General features: G+C 32.7%; 2 protein-coding genes across 2 annotated transcripts in view; one reads left to right on the top strand and one right to left on the bottom strand.

Moving 5' to 3' along the window:
* LOC106128431 (uncharacterized protein C4orf22 homolog) overlaps window positions 1-21,575 on the bottom strand; it is a 56,794-nt gene that overhangs the window by 33,260 nt on the left and 1,959 nt on the right. The window lies entirely within an intron of this gene.
* NOS1 (nitric oxide synthase 1) lies at window positions 646-21,506 on the top strand. The gene is made up of 22 exons (XM_013326821.1): window positions 646-997; window positions 11,615-11,751; window positions 12,731-12,893; window positions 13,744-13,835; window positions 14,241-14,382; window positions 15,063-15,202; window positions 15,809-15,983; window positions 16,341-16,522; window positions 16,693-16,807; window positions 16,916-17,146; window positions 17,282-17,386; window positions 17,525-17,601; window positions 17,679-17,782; window positions 18,328-18,557; window positions 18,735-18,980; window positions 19,052-19,205; window positions 19,292-19,461; window positions 19,571-19,781; window positions 19,907-19,994; window positions 20,096-20,366; window positions 20,523-20,714; window positions 20,960-21,506. Exons 1-22 carry the CDS (start codon window positions 761-763, stop codon window positions 21,077-21,079), a joined length of 3,582 nt encoding a protein of 1,193 aa, XP_013182275.1. The 5' UTR covers window positions 646-760; the 3' UTR covers window positions 21,080-21,506.

The raw sequence follows: 21,575 nt of genomic DNA, 5'->3' as shown, positions 1-21,575 counted from the left end.
GGACAAAACTTGTATCGCTCAACGGCCCAAGCACATCAAAATCTGGATGTAGACCACAACTAAAATTGGTCCCTTGTTACCTTTTTGACACATCAAGTAGTCGCCTGACCTTGACTGGATTCTGATTTCTTTTTAAGACCTAACGTACCGACCTCTACCAATTTAATGAATGAGTTTATAGACGCCAAGAATTCAGTGTCCATTGCTGCCTTTGCTAAACAATTCTATGGGATACAACAATATTTAAGAAGTAATCTATGGTACACATATTTATTATTCACACAAGTTATTGAACCAGGCTGTTCTGTTTACTTTTATGTTAGAACCGGCTCTGAGGATAATTTTGAAGACAATATCTAATTGAATTAATAATAAAAATTAAACGTAAAGTAGATTATCGATAATTTTCTGATATTTCATATTCTCATCTATTGAAGTCGTAGTAATAATAATTCAAATTATAGAAAAGTGTATAAAACAGAGGAAAAATATTTGATCTAGTTCTTATGCCATCACTGTTACCTTGGTCGGGGGTGTTCAAATCCGGTTCGTTGTCTTAATGATTGCGTGACGTGTTGATTGTTTTTTTCACGGGCAATGTGTCTCAACCGCGGCCCGGTTGCCGAGACAACCGCGTAGTCTCAGTTCAACTCTGGACATACCAGCGTTTACATATATATTATGCTGCATCTATTGTTACCTTCAGTACGCAGCACATTGGTTTCAGTGGTCGTGTTTCGTGCTTTGAATTATACGCGAAATGTTTAAATATTGTTGTTTGAAAGACGAAAAAGATAGTACTGGCAAAATGGATCATTTAAATGGTCAATACAATCCGCCTACTTGTCCTTTCCGTAGTGACAGAGTTGACATTCAAAGAAATGGGAAGACAAATTTGCGCATCAAAGTGCCTATGCCGTTGAAGCTAAAGAATCATTTAGTTTCGGAAGAAAATTTCGATAATCTACATTCACGTATTGATGAAGTTTCAAATTTTGTGAGTATTTAATTTATTTATTGAAAATTATTAACGCTAAATATTCTTTGATGGTTTGGTAAGCTTTCTGTTTTTTTTAGTATTTCTTTTTAATTTATAAAATAATGTCTAATTAAAACGCTATTAACATACATACATTGTACTATTTTCTGCCTTGTATCTTATATTTTTTAAGAAAAAGAAATGCTTAAAATATAATTTTCAATAACATTCAAAACCAGATCATAAAAAATAAACAATTGCAGATAATCAAATAATGAAAAGGAATACACTTGAATTAATATTGATTGTGTTTAAGACAAAAGAATAGCGACTATTAAAAATTACATTATTGTAAGAAAAAATCCAAATTTAAAAAATCTTTAAGATTCAATTAATTTCTTTTTTCTATTTGTAATATACGAGATTAATTTTACAAATATATAAAATAAGTCAAAGTATGTAAACCATTATTTGGGCCATAAGTTATAGCTATCAATTTGTGTTACATAGAAATCCAAAAGCGATAGCTTTCGTCAAGGAACACCTCACATTTCCGTCACATCCGAGTTCGTAGCTATTCTTAACCGTGAAAGTCGTCCATCTAATGTTTTTGTTCTAACTCTATCGAAAAATCTACCGTTTTACTTACTCCAGAAATAAATTCCATCATGTTAAAAGCTACAACTATTTAACATTAAAACTATCGTTAAGTTTAAAACAACAATTTGAAATTAATATTCAAAATAAAGTTATGGCAAATGTTTCCTATATTAGTAGTTTTTCGTAAAATTAAAACTACCTTTTTGTATCAATGTAGGAAAATTAATTAATATACTACTAAACTACACAAAGAAAATTTCAGATCCTTGAAAATTAATTTGGAAAACCCCTACATGTTAAAATAGTTAAAAAATGGGTAACAGGGATTTTTTTATCAAATCTATTGTGGTACAGTCATTTGCAACTAAAAACTAGTAGTGTCACAAATTAGCCGTCGTCCGGGAAGTTGATACTTTTGTACAGAACTATACCGTAAAACAGCAATTTTACGCTTGTGCAAGGAAATTGGTGTGAAATTTCAATTAATTGTCACTACCTATCTTAAACAAGGAAATTAAACGTTGATTTAGTTAAATACTTTTGTTACATTTGATTATATGCAAAATGGGCGCAAAGATTTAGAAAAAATTATGACAAGAAACTTAAAATTTTATCTTACATTAACATGTCAAAACTTGTCGTTCTTTTAAAGTAATATTGCAATTTGATTATACGGCCTTAAGTTTCTTTGTTTCATATAATGATAAAGTTGGGAACGAATTAATGAAAATACATATAAGTATAGATTAATCATCATGACATCACTTAGAACCATACCATTTCGTACTAAACAATACCCCACAAAATATGTCGACGTTTAAGACTACCAGTGTACAAAGCAATGTATCAACATTTGTACTAGCCTTTATATTTAGATATGACTCATACTGGTATTAACTGCTTTCACGTCTTTAATGATCTAAAATTGTTCTCTTTTTTGTGCCTCTGACTGTACCAGCAAACGTAACGTTAAAATGTTTACAATTTACACCTAGTCGCACTATCGCTGTCTCGTTGTCTGGCGTAACATTACAAAACCCGAGCTTCTACACGCTGACAGATTTCAAATCGGTTCAACAGTTTCCAAGATTTGGAAAACAAATAAACATCACCTGCTTTTATGATCTGCGTTAAAATTAGATTTAGATGTTGAATTTAAATTAATCGCTAAATCATTTTTAATCTTTGTTACTAGTCAAGTTCTATGATAGTAACAATCAGTTTTTCTATTACAAACTTAAACACTCTGTAGTTACAAAGCTTATTTTATTCTATAGTATGCTATACTTAGTTTGTATTCTATTCCGATCATTGCTACTTATCGTGGTGAAAGGAGCGATTCAGCGTGATAATCATTAGATATGTAAAATAATTTAAAGTTGTAAACACTCTGTACAATACCTATCCTCCTTCCTGTCATTATCTTTGAGAACCAAATCGTCATTAACAGAGATACATTTTAAAGGGGATTTTAGTCTCAGAAACTCACAATTAAAAAACTAGATAGAATAAAAGCAAAGGAAGACATCAACTGGAATTATGGTACAGATATGTTCCAAAACTAATTATAGACGCTAGTTTTATGCCAACTTCAAAAATAAGGAGGCTATCAATTCGTCCGTATTTTTTTAATATTAAAATCCTGCCATAAATACAGCCATGTACCAGTGAGTCATCAGACAAATTTATCCGTAGGTGTTATCATCTTATGGTTTCGAAGTATCAATTAAAATGTCCGAGCGCGATGTAGCGTCATTTAGATTTAAGACCTGTTGAACACAATGGAGGTTATAAGTTAATAGACAAAGATTGAAAGTGGCAGTTAGTATCCTACACACAATGGAAACTAGCTAACTAGCCTGTGACTCTGCACGGAATTAAAAAAAAATTTAATTAGTAGCCTATGTGTTCTTCCAGGCTATGTTCTATATCTTGGTTAAATTTTAGCGAGATCCATGCAGCCGTTTTGTAAATAACTTCTAACTTTAACAAACAGTCATCCATCTAAAAATTTACATTTATAATATTAGTAAGATATAAGTTAATAGACACAGATTGAAAGAGGCAGTTACTACTAAACCAGGATATGAATAAATATATTTACCCAATTGTATGCGACATTTTATACTCTGGATAGTAACTACCTAGAAATTGGGAATAATACATATCGACGCGTCATCCCAATCGTTACGATGCAGAAACTGTGATGTTTAGTTTTATTTCTTGGTATTGTGGAAATACGTTTACTTCATGGGTTTGTAATTAACACCTCTGGTCGTAAACGGTTGAAGTGAATATCATTCTATAACCTTTGTCATGTTATATTGCATATTGGTTTCCCACTTTGGTAAATTATGTAGAATAAAATAATGACAAACTAGCATTTCTCCACGACATCGTCTGCGTGGAATTTTTAAACGAATAAATATAATATATAAACCAACCGTAAACATTTACGAGGTCGTAGGGAGCCTATGGGATGTTACAGATTGTGTTCTATCATCATCATCATCCGCTCACTATACGTCCCCACCGAGGGGCTCGGAGCCTTCCCTAAGTTAAGGGTGATTAGGCCATAGTCAACCATGCTGGCCAAGTGCCGGTTAGTTGACTTCACACATATCTTTGAATTTCTTCTCAGATATGTGCACGTTGCATCTCGATGTTTTCCTTCGCCGTAAGAACGTCGGATAAATTTACGTATGTAAATCGGAAATCTAAAAACACATTGGTACATGGCGGGATTCGAACCCAGGACCTGCAGATTGCAAGTCAAGTGGTAGACCCCTGAGCCACCGACGCTCTATACTACGCTCTATACTCTGTTCTATACCTATACCAAATTTAATCGAAATCCATGCAGCCGTTCTGGAGATACTTTTTAACAAACATCCATCCATCCGTCCAAATACGCAATAGCATAAATTTATATAGCAAGGACACAGCGTACTAAGTAGTTTATTTTTCAATGGTTCAATGTTGAAATATTTTATAGTTCTCATGACCTTACACCATATGACATTGATTAAAGACAAGCTATGGGAATCTGTACGTACACTGCAATTTTAATATTCATAAACATATGGAAGCAATCTGTTCTGTATTTACATTACCTAGATCTAGTCTCACAAGTTATTAAGTTTTACAATAAACGTCATATTGTGAATCGTAAACAGTACTCGAAAAAAACATCTTCATAGTTGTTTTACGATTTGTTAACTGCGCGTTTAATTTAATAATTTCAGAATCTTGTTTGTATTTAAGAAAAATTCAAAACAAACTAAATTTATTTATAACTTTGTCCGAAGTTATGATAGCATATATTTAAGAATATAAAAATAATTTCTCATCAAACAAAAAGTCAGAATACGATATATTTCGTATCAAGTTTTTTTTAATCGTAATAAATTCTGTCTACACGACGCGCCTATTTTTGTACTTATAAATTGTAAACGAGTCTCAAAACACGTGGTCCTTTTGTCTTTCTTGAATACTAAATAAAATTCCAAATAAACATAAGTATGTCTTGCTTTTCGAAGAAACCCATTGTTTTGTTTAATATTGTCGATGCGATATTTATATTTTTTGTGACATTTATTTAATTATAAGTTACTAGCTGTCGACTCCGTCCGCGTGGATATATAAAAGAACTTAATTAGTGTCCACCCATCCATCCATCCACATCACATCCATCTAAACATTCGCATTTATAATGTTAGTAAGTTAAATAAAAAGCAGCTCTTCAAGGCATAAATTAAAAAAAAAAGAATAAATAGTATCCTATGTCCGTCTCCATGCTCTAAGCTACCTCCTTACCAATTTTCAGCCATATCGGTAAAGCCGTTCTTGAGTTATAAATAGTGTAACTAACATGACTTTCTTTTATTTATATAGATAGATTTGCGTTTTGTCTTTTCATAAAATAGCTTGTTATATTGAAGTATAACCAATTTTTTAAAATTATTACATCTATTACGTATTAGTAAGAATATAAATTGACTATCATATTTCATTGGAGAATTATGATAAGTCTTATCTTAATTCTCAAATTCATTAATGCGATGACGCAAAAATCGACTATGAGAGTTAAATAGATTTTTCATATGTATTTTTATTTTCAAACAAAAACTGTAGCTGTTCAGATTCAATTTTTAAAAAGAAACTTGTTGTACTCGTAATCTCCTTTATTTCTTGCAAAACAACAAAGTAAATTTTATAGCATTGAATAAATAAATGAATTGCTCCAAAAAATGTAACGGCACATTTATTTTCATTCAGTTTTAAAATTGCCGAAATTGATAAAATGACTACAACTATTATTGTTTAAGGAAACAATACTACGAATTACAAGCGTGGGTATGACAACAAAGATATCAACAGTGGCTTTCTGAGACCAAAATCTTTGTTAAAAATATGTCGTCACCTCCGTCATTACCTTTGACAAAAAAGAGATAACAATAGGTTTTAATCGGTTATTTTGGTCTTAGAAATTCACGGTAAATTAACGTAAGAATTAGTATTCTTTGTCGTATTCATAGGCTTAATGTTCCAAGGTTATGTAACGTGCCTGTTATAATTAATAACGCGTCATAACTACATCATCTATGTGTGTTAATATTGAAATTGAAATTACTTTCACTCTTATTGAAGATTGATCATTTAATGAACTGTCTTATTAGACTTTCATTCGAAGATCTAACGTTACGATACACCTACAACTATCTATCCATTTCATTTGTTTAAATTAATTTTAATTTAACGATTATACAATGTTATGTATTTTTAATTGGATAGTTGTAAGAATTATATCTTGATACTAGTTGTCGCCCGCGACGTCCGCGCGGGATTAAATAAAAACTTAATAACCTATGTGTTCTACTAGATTATGCTCTACATCTCTGCCAAATTTCATCGAGGTAAGATGAGCCGTTCTGAAGATACCATCAAAGAAACATCCATCCATCCATCTAAACATTCGCATTTCTAATATTAGTTAGAAGTAAGATAAATACATCAATCTATTGTGTTTTAAATTCGGACTGTTTCTTTTAGTAAACTAATTTGTGTTTTTCATTAACATCCATAGTTACTTGGCTCGACATAATATTGAATTACTATGTTTAACAATAGTGTTTTGTTGAGTCACAAAGTTCCCACTTGGTGTTACGAAAAGACCGCGTGTCGAGCGTGGGAACAATGCCCATGAGTGGACCGCGCTAATTTAATAACAAAGCTGCTCTTGTCGACTTCGTTAAATAATAACGAGCGAGTTTCCCCAACATCTTGTTAGTGGTTTATTAATTTATTGGCCCACGTACCATGTAACTAGGAATACCGAATTTATAAAAGTAAACCTGAAGATACCAAAACATGGAAACCAGTGTTCGGCAAACCTTGACTAGGTCAGTCCTTGGCTCTTACAGCGTCAAAGGAAATAAGAGGGAGGCAAAAAGGCCGGCATTAAAAAATCCTTGACTTGGCCACTAGTGTTTAACAAACCTTTAGTTGGTCACTGGGTTTTGGTGAACTTTGACTTGGCCACTAGAGTATGGCAAACCATTGCAAAAGAAGAAAACAACCTGACGAGGAACTAAACCTATATAGAATTGGCGCCAAGAATACCTGTAGTATTATAATATTAAGATAAGAGAGCTATTAGTTAATAAACTACCTTTGTTCAAAGGATATGCCGTGATATTTGCATAAATCAATAAAATAAGAATTAATGAATATTGAAATGTCTGATCAATGTTCCATGTCTTTGTTTGGAATGCAGATTATATTATTTATAATTCATAACAAACAAATTAAATAAAAATATTATCCACAGTTCCCCATTTCTATTCCGCTTTGTTGTAACGAATATTCTCGACTAATCTAAATAGCTTAAGCGCAAAAGTGAGTACAAAGAAAATGCTTGTCAGTTCAAGAAGTATTAGGTAATTCTTATCAGAGTAGTATGACGAAATGCTCGGTGCTGTGAGACGGAGGCGAACGCGTGACGAATCACATCGAGGCGGATGTGGGGAATCCCCGCTTAGAGTGTAATTAGGTGTCTATAGCCCCGGGATACAAGTAACGGTTTCCGTGATAGCGATCGAATTTCAAATGTACCGAGAGGCTTATTTTAAGGAAATGAAATGTGCGTGGGTTTAGTTAGTTAAGAATCGGTAGAAACCTAAGTAGAGTAACTAAAAATGCGAACTATTAACTCTATTTTACTAATAAAAAAGATAAGACCTACATATTTCACAATTATATTTAATTTTGGCAATAAGAAACATTTTAGAAAAAACTTAACATTTTCCGCCTAATGATCCTCAGTGATCGTATATTTTTTAATCACCACTAGATATTAAGTTACGACAATTATTATTTTTGGTACAACAAAGCAAATACGTATTTCATACGCATCAACTAATTGTTACCGTAGATTTGAAAAGCAAACGGAACACAGAAATCTGAATCCGAGCAAATAATTCCAATATGTATTTTATAATAATATTTAATTCTCGGTACGGCTTAGATTTCGGGAGCTTAGATCAGTGGACTGAAAATTACATTGAATTTATATTTGACTTAACAGTTTAGTTCATTGCATTTGGTATTTTTTAACCTTTAATAAAATATTCTTCGTTCTCGAACGACGTTACCGGTTTTACTTTGTTTATGTAGGTTACATATTTTTCTATTAACCAGTTTATAGTCGGTTTAATACTTATAACCACATCGATAAACAGATTAGTACTTGTTTCTAAAGTGGTTTTAAAGATATCTAATAGAAAAGTGGTGGTTGCAGACCTTATTTCACCTCTAAAGCGATAATCATGTGACTTTTTGTCCGAAACGATAGAAGTCCAAGTTCATTACGCGGTGCAAAGCAATTTTCATCGTGGAGTAATGTCCGAAGGCGGTTGTACCTAGTAAAATAATTTATATCGCTAGTTTCCTTATAAGGTATTTCATATATAACAATCAAAAGACTTCCATTCATCTACTAATACGACTACATTTTTCTAAGTAGTATTTGATAATTGTACAGTTGATAGACCGTATATAGTAATACTAGTTCTGCCCGCGACTTCGTCCACGTGTATTAGTGTCTTTGAGTAACATTGCTCTCTAGTTAGTTAACTCTCTTGGTTAAAACATTTTAATAAACTTTGAATATCATATTTATTTATATGGAATCAACAGCCTAAAAATAAATATGAAACTTCTAGCTGCGGTAATACTTCCATACAATTTTTCATCCCCCTTTTCAACCCTTTTTTCCACATTAAATTGTAGCCTTTGTCCTTTCTTGTGGTCTTGTATATTTGTGTACATTTCATTTAAATCGGTTAAGTAGTTTTCTCATGAAACCACGACAGACAGACAGAGTTGTGCATTTATAATATTAAGTAAGGAGTCACTACTAATGCCAGTCAAGGCCTTATTTCAATAAATTATTTATATCCAAAGTCGCTGCCAAATATAGTGCAAATTTTAGTTTCAAATTAAGTTATCTAATAGTAATATGAATAATTTATTAAATTATAGCATCATTAACATAATTAATATTTTTATGGTCCCATTTAAATTATATTTTATATTAAAAGCTATCAAAAATGAACGGATTTAATATTTGTATGATAAAGCTGGTACACAATGATACACTTTGTTTTCCTCATGTCAGATAATTCTGACGCGTCCCTTGATCGTGTTACCATAATGATGTAATCATGTTTTTATATCTTATCTTTTGGATCGTTTGTGTGACCAATAGCGTAATCGATGTATACAAAGCTTTATTATTGCAGATTAGTATCGATAGTACTTATGGACAGTATTTTCTATTGTATACGGTGACAACGAATTTTCTAGAAACGATATTAAAATAAATAACATGGTTAGAATAGTAAATAGGTTTAGTTATATATGTTTATATTATAACAATATGTTTCAGACCTTTTTAAGGTTTAAAACTTTTTGGACTTTTTTTTGTAATATATGTACTACTGTTTGTAGCCTCGATTTTTTATTAATATACGATATTAACTTCGGAACCTATTTAAAAAGTTGTACGACTCCGTTTATCCCGAATAAAGAAATAATTCAAATCGGTCTAGTAGTTTATAAGTTTATACAAGACATACGAAAATAAAAATAATTCCACATTTTTAATATTAAAGGTTTCGATCTATAGGTTATTTCATAGTTTATAAGTAAACAAAGACATCAGTATACGGACGTAATTTTGTCTCTTAATCAGCTACAAGACCTCGACAGATCCGACAAGTTGTTACAAATTGAAGGTTGGAACTAACGATATTTTAAGCAAATTTTGAATGGACACATCAACAAACACAAAAAAATTGTTTTATATGGTTATGTCTAATATAAATCTTACTAATATTATAATTGCGAATGTTTAAATGGACTGATGGATGTTTGTTTGAAAGTATCTCCAGACCTGAACGGATATTGATGAAATTTGGCACGCATATAGAACATAGCTTGGTAGAACACATAAGTTACTAATTATTATTTTTTTTAATTCCTCGTGGACTGAGTGGTGGGCGACAGCTATACAGTGTAACTTCACTTTGTGTCACAAGTTTCACAAAACATTAAAAAAAAATCAAAACCAATATGGCCGCCATGAATGAAATTTGACATGCCGCTGTTCACTTAATTTCAAACAAAACGAAAGATAAATAAGTTGTCTATTTACCCATAACGACCATAGACACGACAGGTTTTTGCACTTAGTTATACTTGAGAATTTATTTAGTACGACTATTTTGTATAACATAGAATAGTTTTCCCACTATTATGTCTAATTGCACATAGCTTCTGAGAAGCAATTAATTGCATATCGCCTTTCAAATATCAAGACCATTGAGTCATATTTTCCTTTATATAGTAACAAATTATCTATTACAATGTGTGGGTTAAATTATATTTATATAATAATAAAGACGACAAAATATTTTAGTTATAAATTATATTTAAAAATTATAACTATTATTCACGTTGTGTTATTTTCATTGTTATCTGATTCAGTAAACTATATGCATTTATTTAACTTTAACTTAACATAAATAAAAGTTTAAGTGTTGGCACAAAAGCCTAATTATAATAGGACTAAAAGACTATCTTTATTCCTTTGTTTTTCATATATCGTTCTTACTATTATTAGTAATATCAATCACAATTAAAATGTTGACCACATAGTAATGATAAGGGAACAATTTGTAATTACCAATTCAAATGGTCCCACGCAGGCCGCCATACACGGACAGGACTTGTTAGTCCGGCTACATTATTTAGCGGCTACTGCATATTACAATCCGTGTACAGCGAACGTCAACTGATCTTTGCCTAACGACGGCCGCACGAAAATTGCTTCAACCAGTTCGTGTATAACAGCCCTAGATAACATTAGCCAGCAAGTAATCATTTGTTCTGATAGATATTAAATCCGGAATCAACTTTATTGTGTACATCGAAATATTATATTCCATTGAACAGTCACAATGATGTAGCAATTGCAATGAATAATATAATAGGCAATGTTCAACGCGCATGACCATAATGTCGCAATGGCTAAGTAATTAAGCATTATACCACCTAACATCAGTATTTAAATAAGCTCATAACATGCGTAATATGTTGACAATCGGTAAACCATATTATATGTATGCCATACAAATAATTTATTTAAATAAAAAAATTATCTATATAACTAGGCATGTTATGTACATTGACGTACATAAATATATCTACTTTATTATACATTCCGTCTTATACATAGACTAACTGTGGCCCGCGTCTCCGTCCGCGCGGTTATAAAAAATCTTACTAATTACACATCTGTTCCAAATTTCATCAAGATTCGTTGAGCTGTTCCGTAGATATCTTCTAACATCCATCCGTCTAAACTATAGCATTTATATTATTAGTAAAATTACCTTAGTTCAAAAAGATATTTTTTTTAATTTGAAAACTTTTTAACATATCATAAATGCTATTTTTATAATTTTCTTTCAGAACACAAAATGCACGGAGAAGTTATGTCAAACAAGTATCATGGATATACCAAACAGAGGCGATACTCCGAGATCACCTGAGGAAATATATAAAGAAGCGCAGACATTTTTAAAAGAATATTTCGCCTCTATACGCAGGTACATTTTACAACATTTTATAACATAAGAACATAGTTCTTGTACTTAGTATGCCCCGTAATGTTATGTCTGACGAGATTTCAATTGAAATTATATACCGTACTAGCAGTCGCCCGCGACTCCATCGAAGCGAGAAAAAAAACATGGTAGTCGATTCTTAGACCTACTGAATATGCACATAAATTTTATAAAAATCGGTCAAGCAGTTTCGGAGGAGTATGGTAACTAAAATTATGATACGAAAATTTGTAGGATTGTTGATTAAGGTTTAAGGAAAAGTTAAGATCTGACGTAGTAGACGATTATAAAGGTAGGCAACGCATATGCAATTGTGTATGTCTATGGGCAACGGTCAGTACGCTATTCCAGTGATTTCAGGTGGCCGCTCGCTTGTTTGCCACCTTATAATATAACAAAAAGTCAGTGTCGTTCGTTAAATTAGTCTTGTTCCTCACAAAACATGATCTAGAGTCTACCTTAGCGTCCAATTACTTCAATATACATAGAGTGAAGATATTCGAGATGAAAAACAATGTATACAAATCTGCCTAACAATATTTACTAATGAATAATAATCAATACCAATTTGAAACTGAGCGCTTCCTTTAGGATTTCCTGAAATTACTTTCTAAACGGGATTACTAACTGAAGTTCTTTGTTTAATCTAAATTGTAATTTAAGCAGTTGTACTTGATTTTGTTTTCATTTTAAATTAATTTTAACAATCATTTCTACTTCCAAATCCGTCTTTTGTTGAAGAAGACATTGGAAACTAGTTAATCTTACTTCTTACTAATATTATAAATACATATATAACAAAGTCTGGAAAAACCTATAGGCTACAAATTATGTTTTTTTATTGCGCGAGGACGGAGTCGGGGGCGACAGCTAGTTTCAAAGAATGACCAACAAAAATGTTTCTATATAGCACTAATATCTTTCTTTTTCATATGTCTGTCATAACAAAGTCTATTTGTAGAGAAAACTCAGAAGCTCACGTTGCAAGACTAAAAGAAATTGAAGCAGAGCTGGCTTATAGAGGTACATACAACTTGAAAACCCCAGAACTGGTGTTCGGAGCGAAGTTAGCGTGGCGCAATGCTACACGATGCATTGGACGTATACAGTGGAAGAAATTACAGGTATGTACATAATGAAAATAAGTTTTCACGCACAAAATAAGCGCTAGAAACTACTATTCCACAAGAACTATTACTTGTAGTGGAAGTAGGGGACTATGGATTCTGAAACACTATGACTAGTGCGTATTTTGCTACAACTGCATAAAGTTTAAGACTTTTGGGGTGTAACTAATAAGCTGTGGTGTCTTCTTTAAAAACATTAAAAAGATTAAATTTATATATAACAAAAAAAATGTCTGGAAACTGAGTTATTAATTCAGAATTAAATGGTATAACTAACAATTAGTTTAATGAGAAATTATAAAAATAATGGAAAACAACCCAATGAAAAAATACTGTTACATTCAACCAAACGTTGTCGCTAATTCCGCATTTAAACTTTTAATTAGGGTTCTTAATGACTTAAATGTGTGTAACTTGAAAAGTATGTTGTTTTGTTAACCAAATTACTTTTTGAATGTTTGTGAAAATAGCGGGGGAAATGCTCTTTGTAAATATTAAATTGTGAGAATGAAACGGTAATTAGTAGTTTTAAAATAACATCCTTTAGATGAGTAGAGGTTTTTAAAATGAAATTATGCTTCTTTTGTTTAAAAGTGTAGTCAGAAAGCCTTTTACTAATTTGTCTAATTTAGAAATCCTAAATAGAAATACTGAAAGTAAAAGAAACTTGAATGCGATGTATACTGCAATTGTATTTTACCTCATATGAATTCAAACTAGTACTAAAAAAAATGAAATAAATAAGCCAAAGATCACAAATTGTCTTTGTTCATAAAAACCGGTATCAATCGTCGCCTTACTCGACAGATAAATGAAAACAATACTAAAAGGAAATATATTTCGACAGATATTCGACTGCAGGGAAGTAACGACAGCCAGCGGAATGTTCGAAGCTCTCTGTAATCATATCAAATACGCGACGAATAAAGGAAATATAAGGTAGAGTTTCACTATTCGCTTACAGGGAACCAGCCTTTTGAACTGTTAAATTCATATAAAACAAAAACGAGTTATGGAAAGTTAGAGAAAATACCCTCTAATAAATATATACTACATAAATTACCCTTGTGTAAAGCAGCTAAGCGGAAGAACAAATTTGCATCAATATTGAATCTGACATCAATCAGGCAATCCAAAGGCTATCAATATTCCAACAGAAAAATCAAATGTAGCAGAGCCTTATTATACTCGTATGTATTTTAACAAAAATAACACAATAGTTACATTCACTTGGTAACGACGCAAACTGAAGAGATTTTTATAAAACGGAAAATTAAGAGATATAATTTCAAAGAAAAGGTGATACTTAATCAGAAAGATTTTGTACGTTTGCTTAAATTTCAGGTCAGCGATAACAATATTTCCCCAGCGAACGGACGGTAAACACGATTACAGAATATGGAATCCGCAGCTCATCAGTTATGCCGGCTACATAGAGGAAGACGGCTCGGTGTTGGGAGACCCAGCCCGCGTCGAGTTCACGGACGTATGTTCTCTAAATTTGTTGAAAAACGTACTTAATACCTAACTTTCAGCCATGGGATTTTCGGAATTTAGAATACGGCCATTGGCCCTATATTACTCTATAAATCTGAAGTATAGTATTATACGACAACAGAAATACCCATAGGAATGACAGACCATAAATAGGGAACATAGCAGTTTGCTATGCAATTTCTTTACTCTGGTTGGGCGTTCTTCTGTTCCTCCTTTACCTATTTTAGTTTTTGGGCTTCTTAAATTTTTTTGGATCTTTAGAGATTTTAAAACTTTTTACAACGTTACAAGTCGGGAAAATATCCGACCATTTATGGACTTTCAAATTTCATGTGTGTGAAATATGAAATGTAAGTTATAAATAAAATAAAATAAAAGTGATGCTCCATTACAAATTACGTCGAGCGCTCCATTGTGCTGACAGATCCGGTTGGACTTTACAATAGCGTATAAAAACTTCTAGGTACAAAATTTAAATCGTTTCGTTTTAAATTTAGTCGCTTAGTTTTGTCACGCGGTTAAAAAGGAAATCCTTTTTTTTCATTTCATGTACATCTTATAACGACCAGATTATTCACGCAAATTACCTCTACTTGTAAAGATCTTTTGACTATGTTTCCAAACAATTTTTGTTAAATGAATCTTGACAATATTACTTACAATTTTTAGGTGTGCATGAAACTGGGATGGAACCCGCCCCGCACCGCATGGGATATACTACCATTGGTGGTATCAGCCGATGGCAAAGACCCAGAGTTCTTTGACATACCACGGGATATAGTCATGGAAGTGCAAATGGAGCATCCAAGGTAAAATAAAACAAATAATTTACGATCTTTATGGGTTTTATTGTTTATTCAGCAAGCTAATATCAGTTGTCAGATTACAAGTAGTTTTAGTCTCTAAAATCTTGACACTTTATAAACACTATTTATCTGACTGTCAAAATAATTATTGGTATTACAGTTTTTGTCCAAGATAGAAATGACAATTAATTTATCCTGAACGAAATAGACGAGCATTCGAGTCTAACAAACGTTGTAACAACAGTTAGAGACAACGACCTCAACTCTAAACTGTACACTAACGATTTGATTAAAGACTTGTGTAGTCCTTTCCCACAAGTTTTAATAATGTCACTACAAAATAACTAACTGTGGCCATTAAACAATGTTACAGTTGTACTTTCGTACGTGAAAACAGTAGAAGATAATTAATTCTATTTGTTTTGTTTTCTAAAAGTATTCAAAATAATTTGCACATTTCTAAATTAAAGATGTTATGGGAACAATATCTAATTTTTGTGGTATCCGAACAATTTTGTAACGTCATGTTATATTACCGCTTCTATAAAAGCGAAGCTTTGTAAATATGACATAGCAAATATTGCATAATAACTTAATATTTGCTAATAGATACGAGTGGTTCAAAGAGCTCGGGTTACGATGGTACGCGCTACCGGCGGTTTCTAACATGCGGTTGGACTGCGGTGGCTTGGAGTTTACTGGCACAGCCTTCAATGGCTGGTATATGGGAACAGAGATTGGATGTCGCAACTTCTGTGATTCTAATCGACTTAATATTATCGAAGTAAGTGAATTGATATTTTTTTAATAAGACGAGCAAGCGACCACTGATTTTTTCTAAAATAGTGATATGAAGCATATAGTGATTGACTATGGCTTAGTCACCCCTAACTTAAGGTAGGTTCTGAGCCCCTCGGTGCGGACATATAGTGAGTTGATGTTGATGATAATGAGGATAATATGAAGTGCAACAAGCTGAAGGTTCAAATGCGTTGTCATACTTTAGAAGGCAGTGAAAAAGATGTACAGAAAGAGTATATTTCCTCTTCCTATACGTACTCCTCCGCCACCTCCACCATGCTTATGTTAAGTAGTAGGATATCTAAATTCGTACGTTGCTTACGATTCCATCTATTTTCAGGCTGTAGCGATAAAATTGGGTCTCGATACAAACTCGTACGTTTCACTATGGAAGGACCAAGCGCTAGTCGAAGTTAATATAGCGGTGCTTCATAGTTTTCATCGCGACAATGTCTCCATTGTTGATCACCACTCTGCCTCCGAACAATTTATCAAGCATTTGGACAACGAAAATAAAAGCAGGTTAGATAAATTGAAACAGAAATAGTGCTTATTAGACAAAAACAATTTTGATTGAGGCTCATAATTTGTATTACGCCAAACATTATATTTTCGAAGAAGAATCTCAAATATACGTGGTTGACTACAATTAGAATCGATTATTCATTACCAATGGCGTTATTTTTACACAGAGGCGGATGTCCGGCCGATTGGATATGGATAGTGCCACCGATGTCAGGCTCACTAACGTCTGTGTTCCATCAAGAAATGGCCTTGTATTATTTCAGGCCGTCATACGACTATCAGGTTACTACACTTTAAAATTATAGTTTTGTTCGAAAATTAATCTGGTTTGTAATCATTGTGATCGCTTTGTTAAATTAAAAGTTACCTGCAGAAAATTAATGTCTACAGGAACCCGCATGGAAGACACACCAATGGTCTAAGTTAGAAAATAATAGGAACGGACACAGAAAGTTTCACTTCAAGCAAATCGCGAGAGCAGTTAAATTCACTTCGAAACTGTTCGGGCAGGCGCTCTCGAAGCGCATTAAAGCAACTATCTTGTACGGAACCGAAACTGGCAAGTCTGAACAATACGCTAAAGAACTCGGCATTATATTTGGACATGCATTTAACGCACAGGTATTTAACGATTTCTACATCGAAAAAAATGGTAAATTTAAGAATTAGTTGCTAGTGATGATAATTATGAATTAAAAGACAAAAACTTAAATTAAAAATTCAAATAAAGAATATTTTTTAAATATTTGTGTACAGGTACATTGTATGTCTGAGTACGATATGTTCTCAATAGAACACGAAACCCTTGTGTTGATCGTAACTTCCACCTTTGGCAACGGAGAACCTCCTGCGAATGGCGTTGTGAGTACCTTTTATTACCTTAATATACGAATTCTCGCGTGTAGTCGAATATTTACGAAACTAAATATTGTTTTCGAGTATTTATTTTAATAATTGAAATAAGAAAATAATTTCACTAGTTTATGTTTCAAATTTCAGGAATTTGCTGAACATCTTTTCCAAATGCTATGCAATGAGAAGAAAAACCAAGAAGACCAAGGAGGAGACATTGCAGGGTAAATTCACTTTTACTTAAGCAATCTTCGAGTGAAGTTGTATTGAGAGTTTTTATTAAACACAATCTTTTTTATAGAAACAGTAAAGTACCAACACCGAAAGCTCTTATGAGAACAAACAGTATAATGACACCAACAATTGAATACAAGAAACAATTATCACGTTTAGAATCGAATAAAAGTAAGTAACCACATGTTTTCTGACATAAATATGCTAATGTTTACAAAAAGTTGTCGAAACAAGGTGCTAACACACGTTTGAGACAAATCTGTTAATTCAATTTACACTTTTTATTTCAATGAATCGAATTATTGGTTAGTAGGTCTCGGTAATTCTTACGAAGATATTTAACCTATAACATAATAAGTAAGTTTCCGAAACTGCATTTAGGTGTTTGTCGGGAATATGTTTAACCGCCCTAGATTGGAACTTAAACATTAAAGGTTTAAGGCATCTCAGACATAAAATTTTGTCTGCTGAGGCAGATTAGGGAAATGTTCTTCGGCCGACACCGACTCCGAAATAAGAATAATTGTCCAATATAGACATCTTACAAGAAAGAAGAAAATATTCTTAGTCTTTTAGTGTCTTTTAGTGCATTTTATATCAGAATATTTTTTTAGGAAGTCTATTTTCTTTTATGTTATGGCAAATATTGCTTGCATCTTGCAGCATCTTGCTTGTTTTAGCAAAAACATATATTAAGCTAAACGTTATATTCACAGGTAGTGTAGCAGGAACATCATCAATAGAAAACATTGGGCCGCTCAGTAACATTTGTTACGCAGTTTTCGCACTCGGGTCCAGCGCGTATCCAAAGTTCTGCAATTTCGGAAAGACCGTAGATAAAGTTCTTGAAGACTTAGGAGGGGAGAGACTACTTGATTTAGCTTGTGGTGACGAAATGTACGGACAAGAACAGCAGTTTCGCAACTGGTCTTCAAATATATTTCAAGTAAATGTTTATTACAACATATCTTTTAAGTCGAATGAGTCGGTAGCTGGTAGGATTAGGTATTAATATGAAGAAGACCGAAAAGAACTGGCCTTAATGAGCTCCATAATATCCACTTAGCTAAGACTAAGCTTAACGATGGATTACTCTTTTTAAAATTGTTTTGTTTATTTTTAGGTCGCCTGCGAAACATTCTGTTTGGATGAAAATGAAATGGTAAAAGACGGCAAGAAAGCTCTAGGCATGATGCCGCTGAATGAACAAACAGTAAGATTTGACAAACCGAATAAAGTTATGCCAATAAAATCTGCCCTCGAAGCTGGCTTTAGAAAGCAATTATTGACATGCGTGGTAAAAGAAAACAAGCATTTGGGAGACTACACCGCCGATCGTGCTACCATTTTTGTAGACATGGAATCAAATGTAAGGAACTAGATCACTTAATTTAATAACTTGAAAACATATAGTATTAAGCAAAGTAAGATTATTTCTAGGATGAGTTAAACTACGAACCAGGAGATCACGTTGGAATCCTCGCCTGCAATCGTAAGGAGATTGTAGATGTCGTGTTAGGAAGATTAAAAGACGTCGATGATTATGACAAACCAGTTCAATTACAACTTTTAAAAGAGACATTCACAGTGTCAGGTAAAATAAGTATATTTGTGGTTAATTGAGAGCTCACAGGTCTTTTGAATCAATAAAATTACTTAAATAACACTCTTAAATTATAGGTGCAATGAAAACTTGGGAAAACCACGAACGTATACCGGCTGTGTCGGTGCGGGATATTTTCACAAGGTTTCTGGACATCACAACACCACCTTCTACAAAAGTCCTAAAGTATTTAGCAAATGCATGCAGTCAAAAGAAAGAAATTGATTTTCTCAATGAATTAATAGAGGTATGCTGACGTATCCTTTAGGACAATCTATATTTTTTTTATGAAACTGAAGATGAGAAAAATAATGCAATTTGTCCACCAAGTTACAAAATAGTATTATGTTTTTCAGGATTCAAATAAATATGATGACTGGAGACACCACTATTATCCTAATTTAGCAGAAGTGCTGGACTTGTTACCGTCGTGTAAACCACAAGCGTCATTGCTAACAGTGTTGCTGCCACACTTACAACCAAGGTTTTATTCCATATCGTCTTCTCCGCTAGCACATCCACGAAAGATCCACATAACAGTGGCTGTTGTCGTCTATAGGACAGAAGGTACGATTATGCCAATGCTATGGTTGGTCATAGTTACCAAAGGTTTAGAGATTTAGTAGTATAACATTGTAGGCTAATTTTGTAAATTATAAGTTTAATACTAACGAATGCATTACAATTCACAGGAGGTAATGGATCAACTCACTATGGTGTATGTTCCACATATCTGCAGAATCGAAAACCAGGCGATGAACTGACAGTTTTCTTAAGACGGTAAGATTTTTGTAAGATTTTTCTTACAATCAAAATCATATATGTAATAATGTTGGTAATTTCCATTGATATAACGTTAAACGTCAAAAAATTTATTTCAGAGCGCCAAACTTCCATTTGCCTCAAGACATATCAGCACCACTCATTCTTGTTGGGCCAGGTTCAGGGATTGCTCCATTCAGAGGCTTCTGGCATCATAGAAGTTGTCAGATTAAAGAATCCCGATCCAAGAACGTTGGTCCGGTTTGGTTGTTCTTTGGTTGTCGATACAAAACTATGGACTTGTATAGAGAAGAAAAGGAGGAAGCTTTAGCTAGGGGCGTACTTAGTAAGGCAATGGTTGCACTTTCTCGAGAGGAAGGAGTTAGTAAGGTAATGTTTGACTGGCTTAAATGATTTTAGTTAATATAAGTACTACTTTTGCAATTTAAAAAATGTAATGGATTAAGTAATCATTTTACAATAATTTCATAACTACTAGTACTTCTTGTCTCTTGTATTTAATTAATAGAAATGTTTTCTAAACAGAAACACGTTCAAGTACTGATCGAAGACGAAGGTGCAAATGTTACAAGATTGCTTCTAGAAGAAAGGGGCCACTTCTACGTGTGTGGTGACTGTAAGATGGCGGAAGAAGTTAAACAAAAACTAAAAGAAATTATTAGCATTAATGCTAATATGACGCCAGATGAGGCTGAAAATTGCATTCTAGATTTAATGGTAAGTAACTTCAGAAATATTTTTTCATATTGATATTTATTGTAGTTTCATTTAACGAATTGACCAATTAGCAAAGACATTACTGAACCTTCACTAAAGGTCCTAAACGATATAATTTCATATAGTATTCTTCAAAGACTAATTATTAACTTCAAACACATTTTTTTGACCAGAATCTCGTCTGTTCTGTTCACAAACCTTTGGCAATATAGAACATTTATTAATAATATTATTGTTCGTTACAGGATGAAAACAGATACCACGAGGACATCTTTGGTATCACACTGCGCACGGCCGTGGTACACAGCGCATCACGGGAATCCGCAAAACGGACGCGGCTTGAATCCATGACTAATTCACCATAATTTTTATATTACAATAAGCTATATTTATTTTAATATTATATTATTTTAAGGCAGTAATTTCTGTTTTGAATCAAGTATTTTACGCTTTAAATAGTTAAGTTTGAATATTCTTTTTTTAGGCGTAATACTTAAAATGTTAAGTTACTTAGACATAATACGCTCTTTAGAAATAATCACAAACATGGTTTTGCAAGATTTAAAAAGGTAGTGTTCGCAATACGCTTCTTAGATAAAACTGATGTAAGACCGAATGGGAGTGAAAAAAATGTTTAGCTTCATTGTTTGAAAACCTTTACAATAATCGAGTTTCAAAAGTGTGAAAAATGCAATTATTATGTTTAAAGTCACTTTATAACAAATCACGATAATTTTGTGCTTTTGGTTAGTGTAAAATGTATACTGTTTGTTTGGTTACTGTTGGCCTTTGGTAGAATATTTAGTCTGTCGTTTTAAATCAGATTCTCGTTAACCGAAATTAATTACGTCAAATATTGTT

Source organism: Papilio xuthus, unplaced genomic scaffold (genome assembly GCF_000836235.2).
Source record: "Papilio xuthus unplaced genomic scaffold, Pxut_1.1 DF828780.1, whole genome shotgun sequence".
Lineage (NCBI taxonomy): Eukaryota > Metazoa > Arthropoda > Insecta > Lepidoptera > Papilionidae > Papilio > Papilio xuthus.
This window is presented reverse-complemented; position numbering and strand designations above follow the sequence as displayed.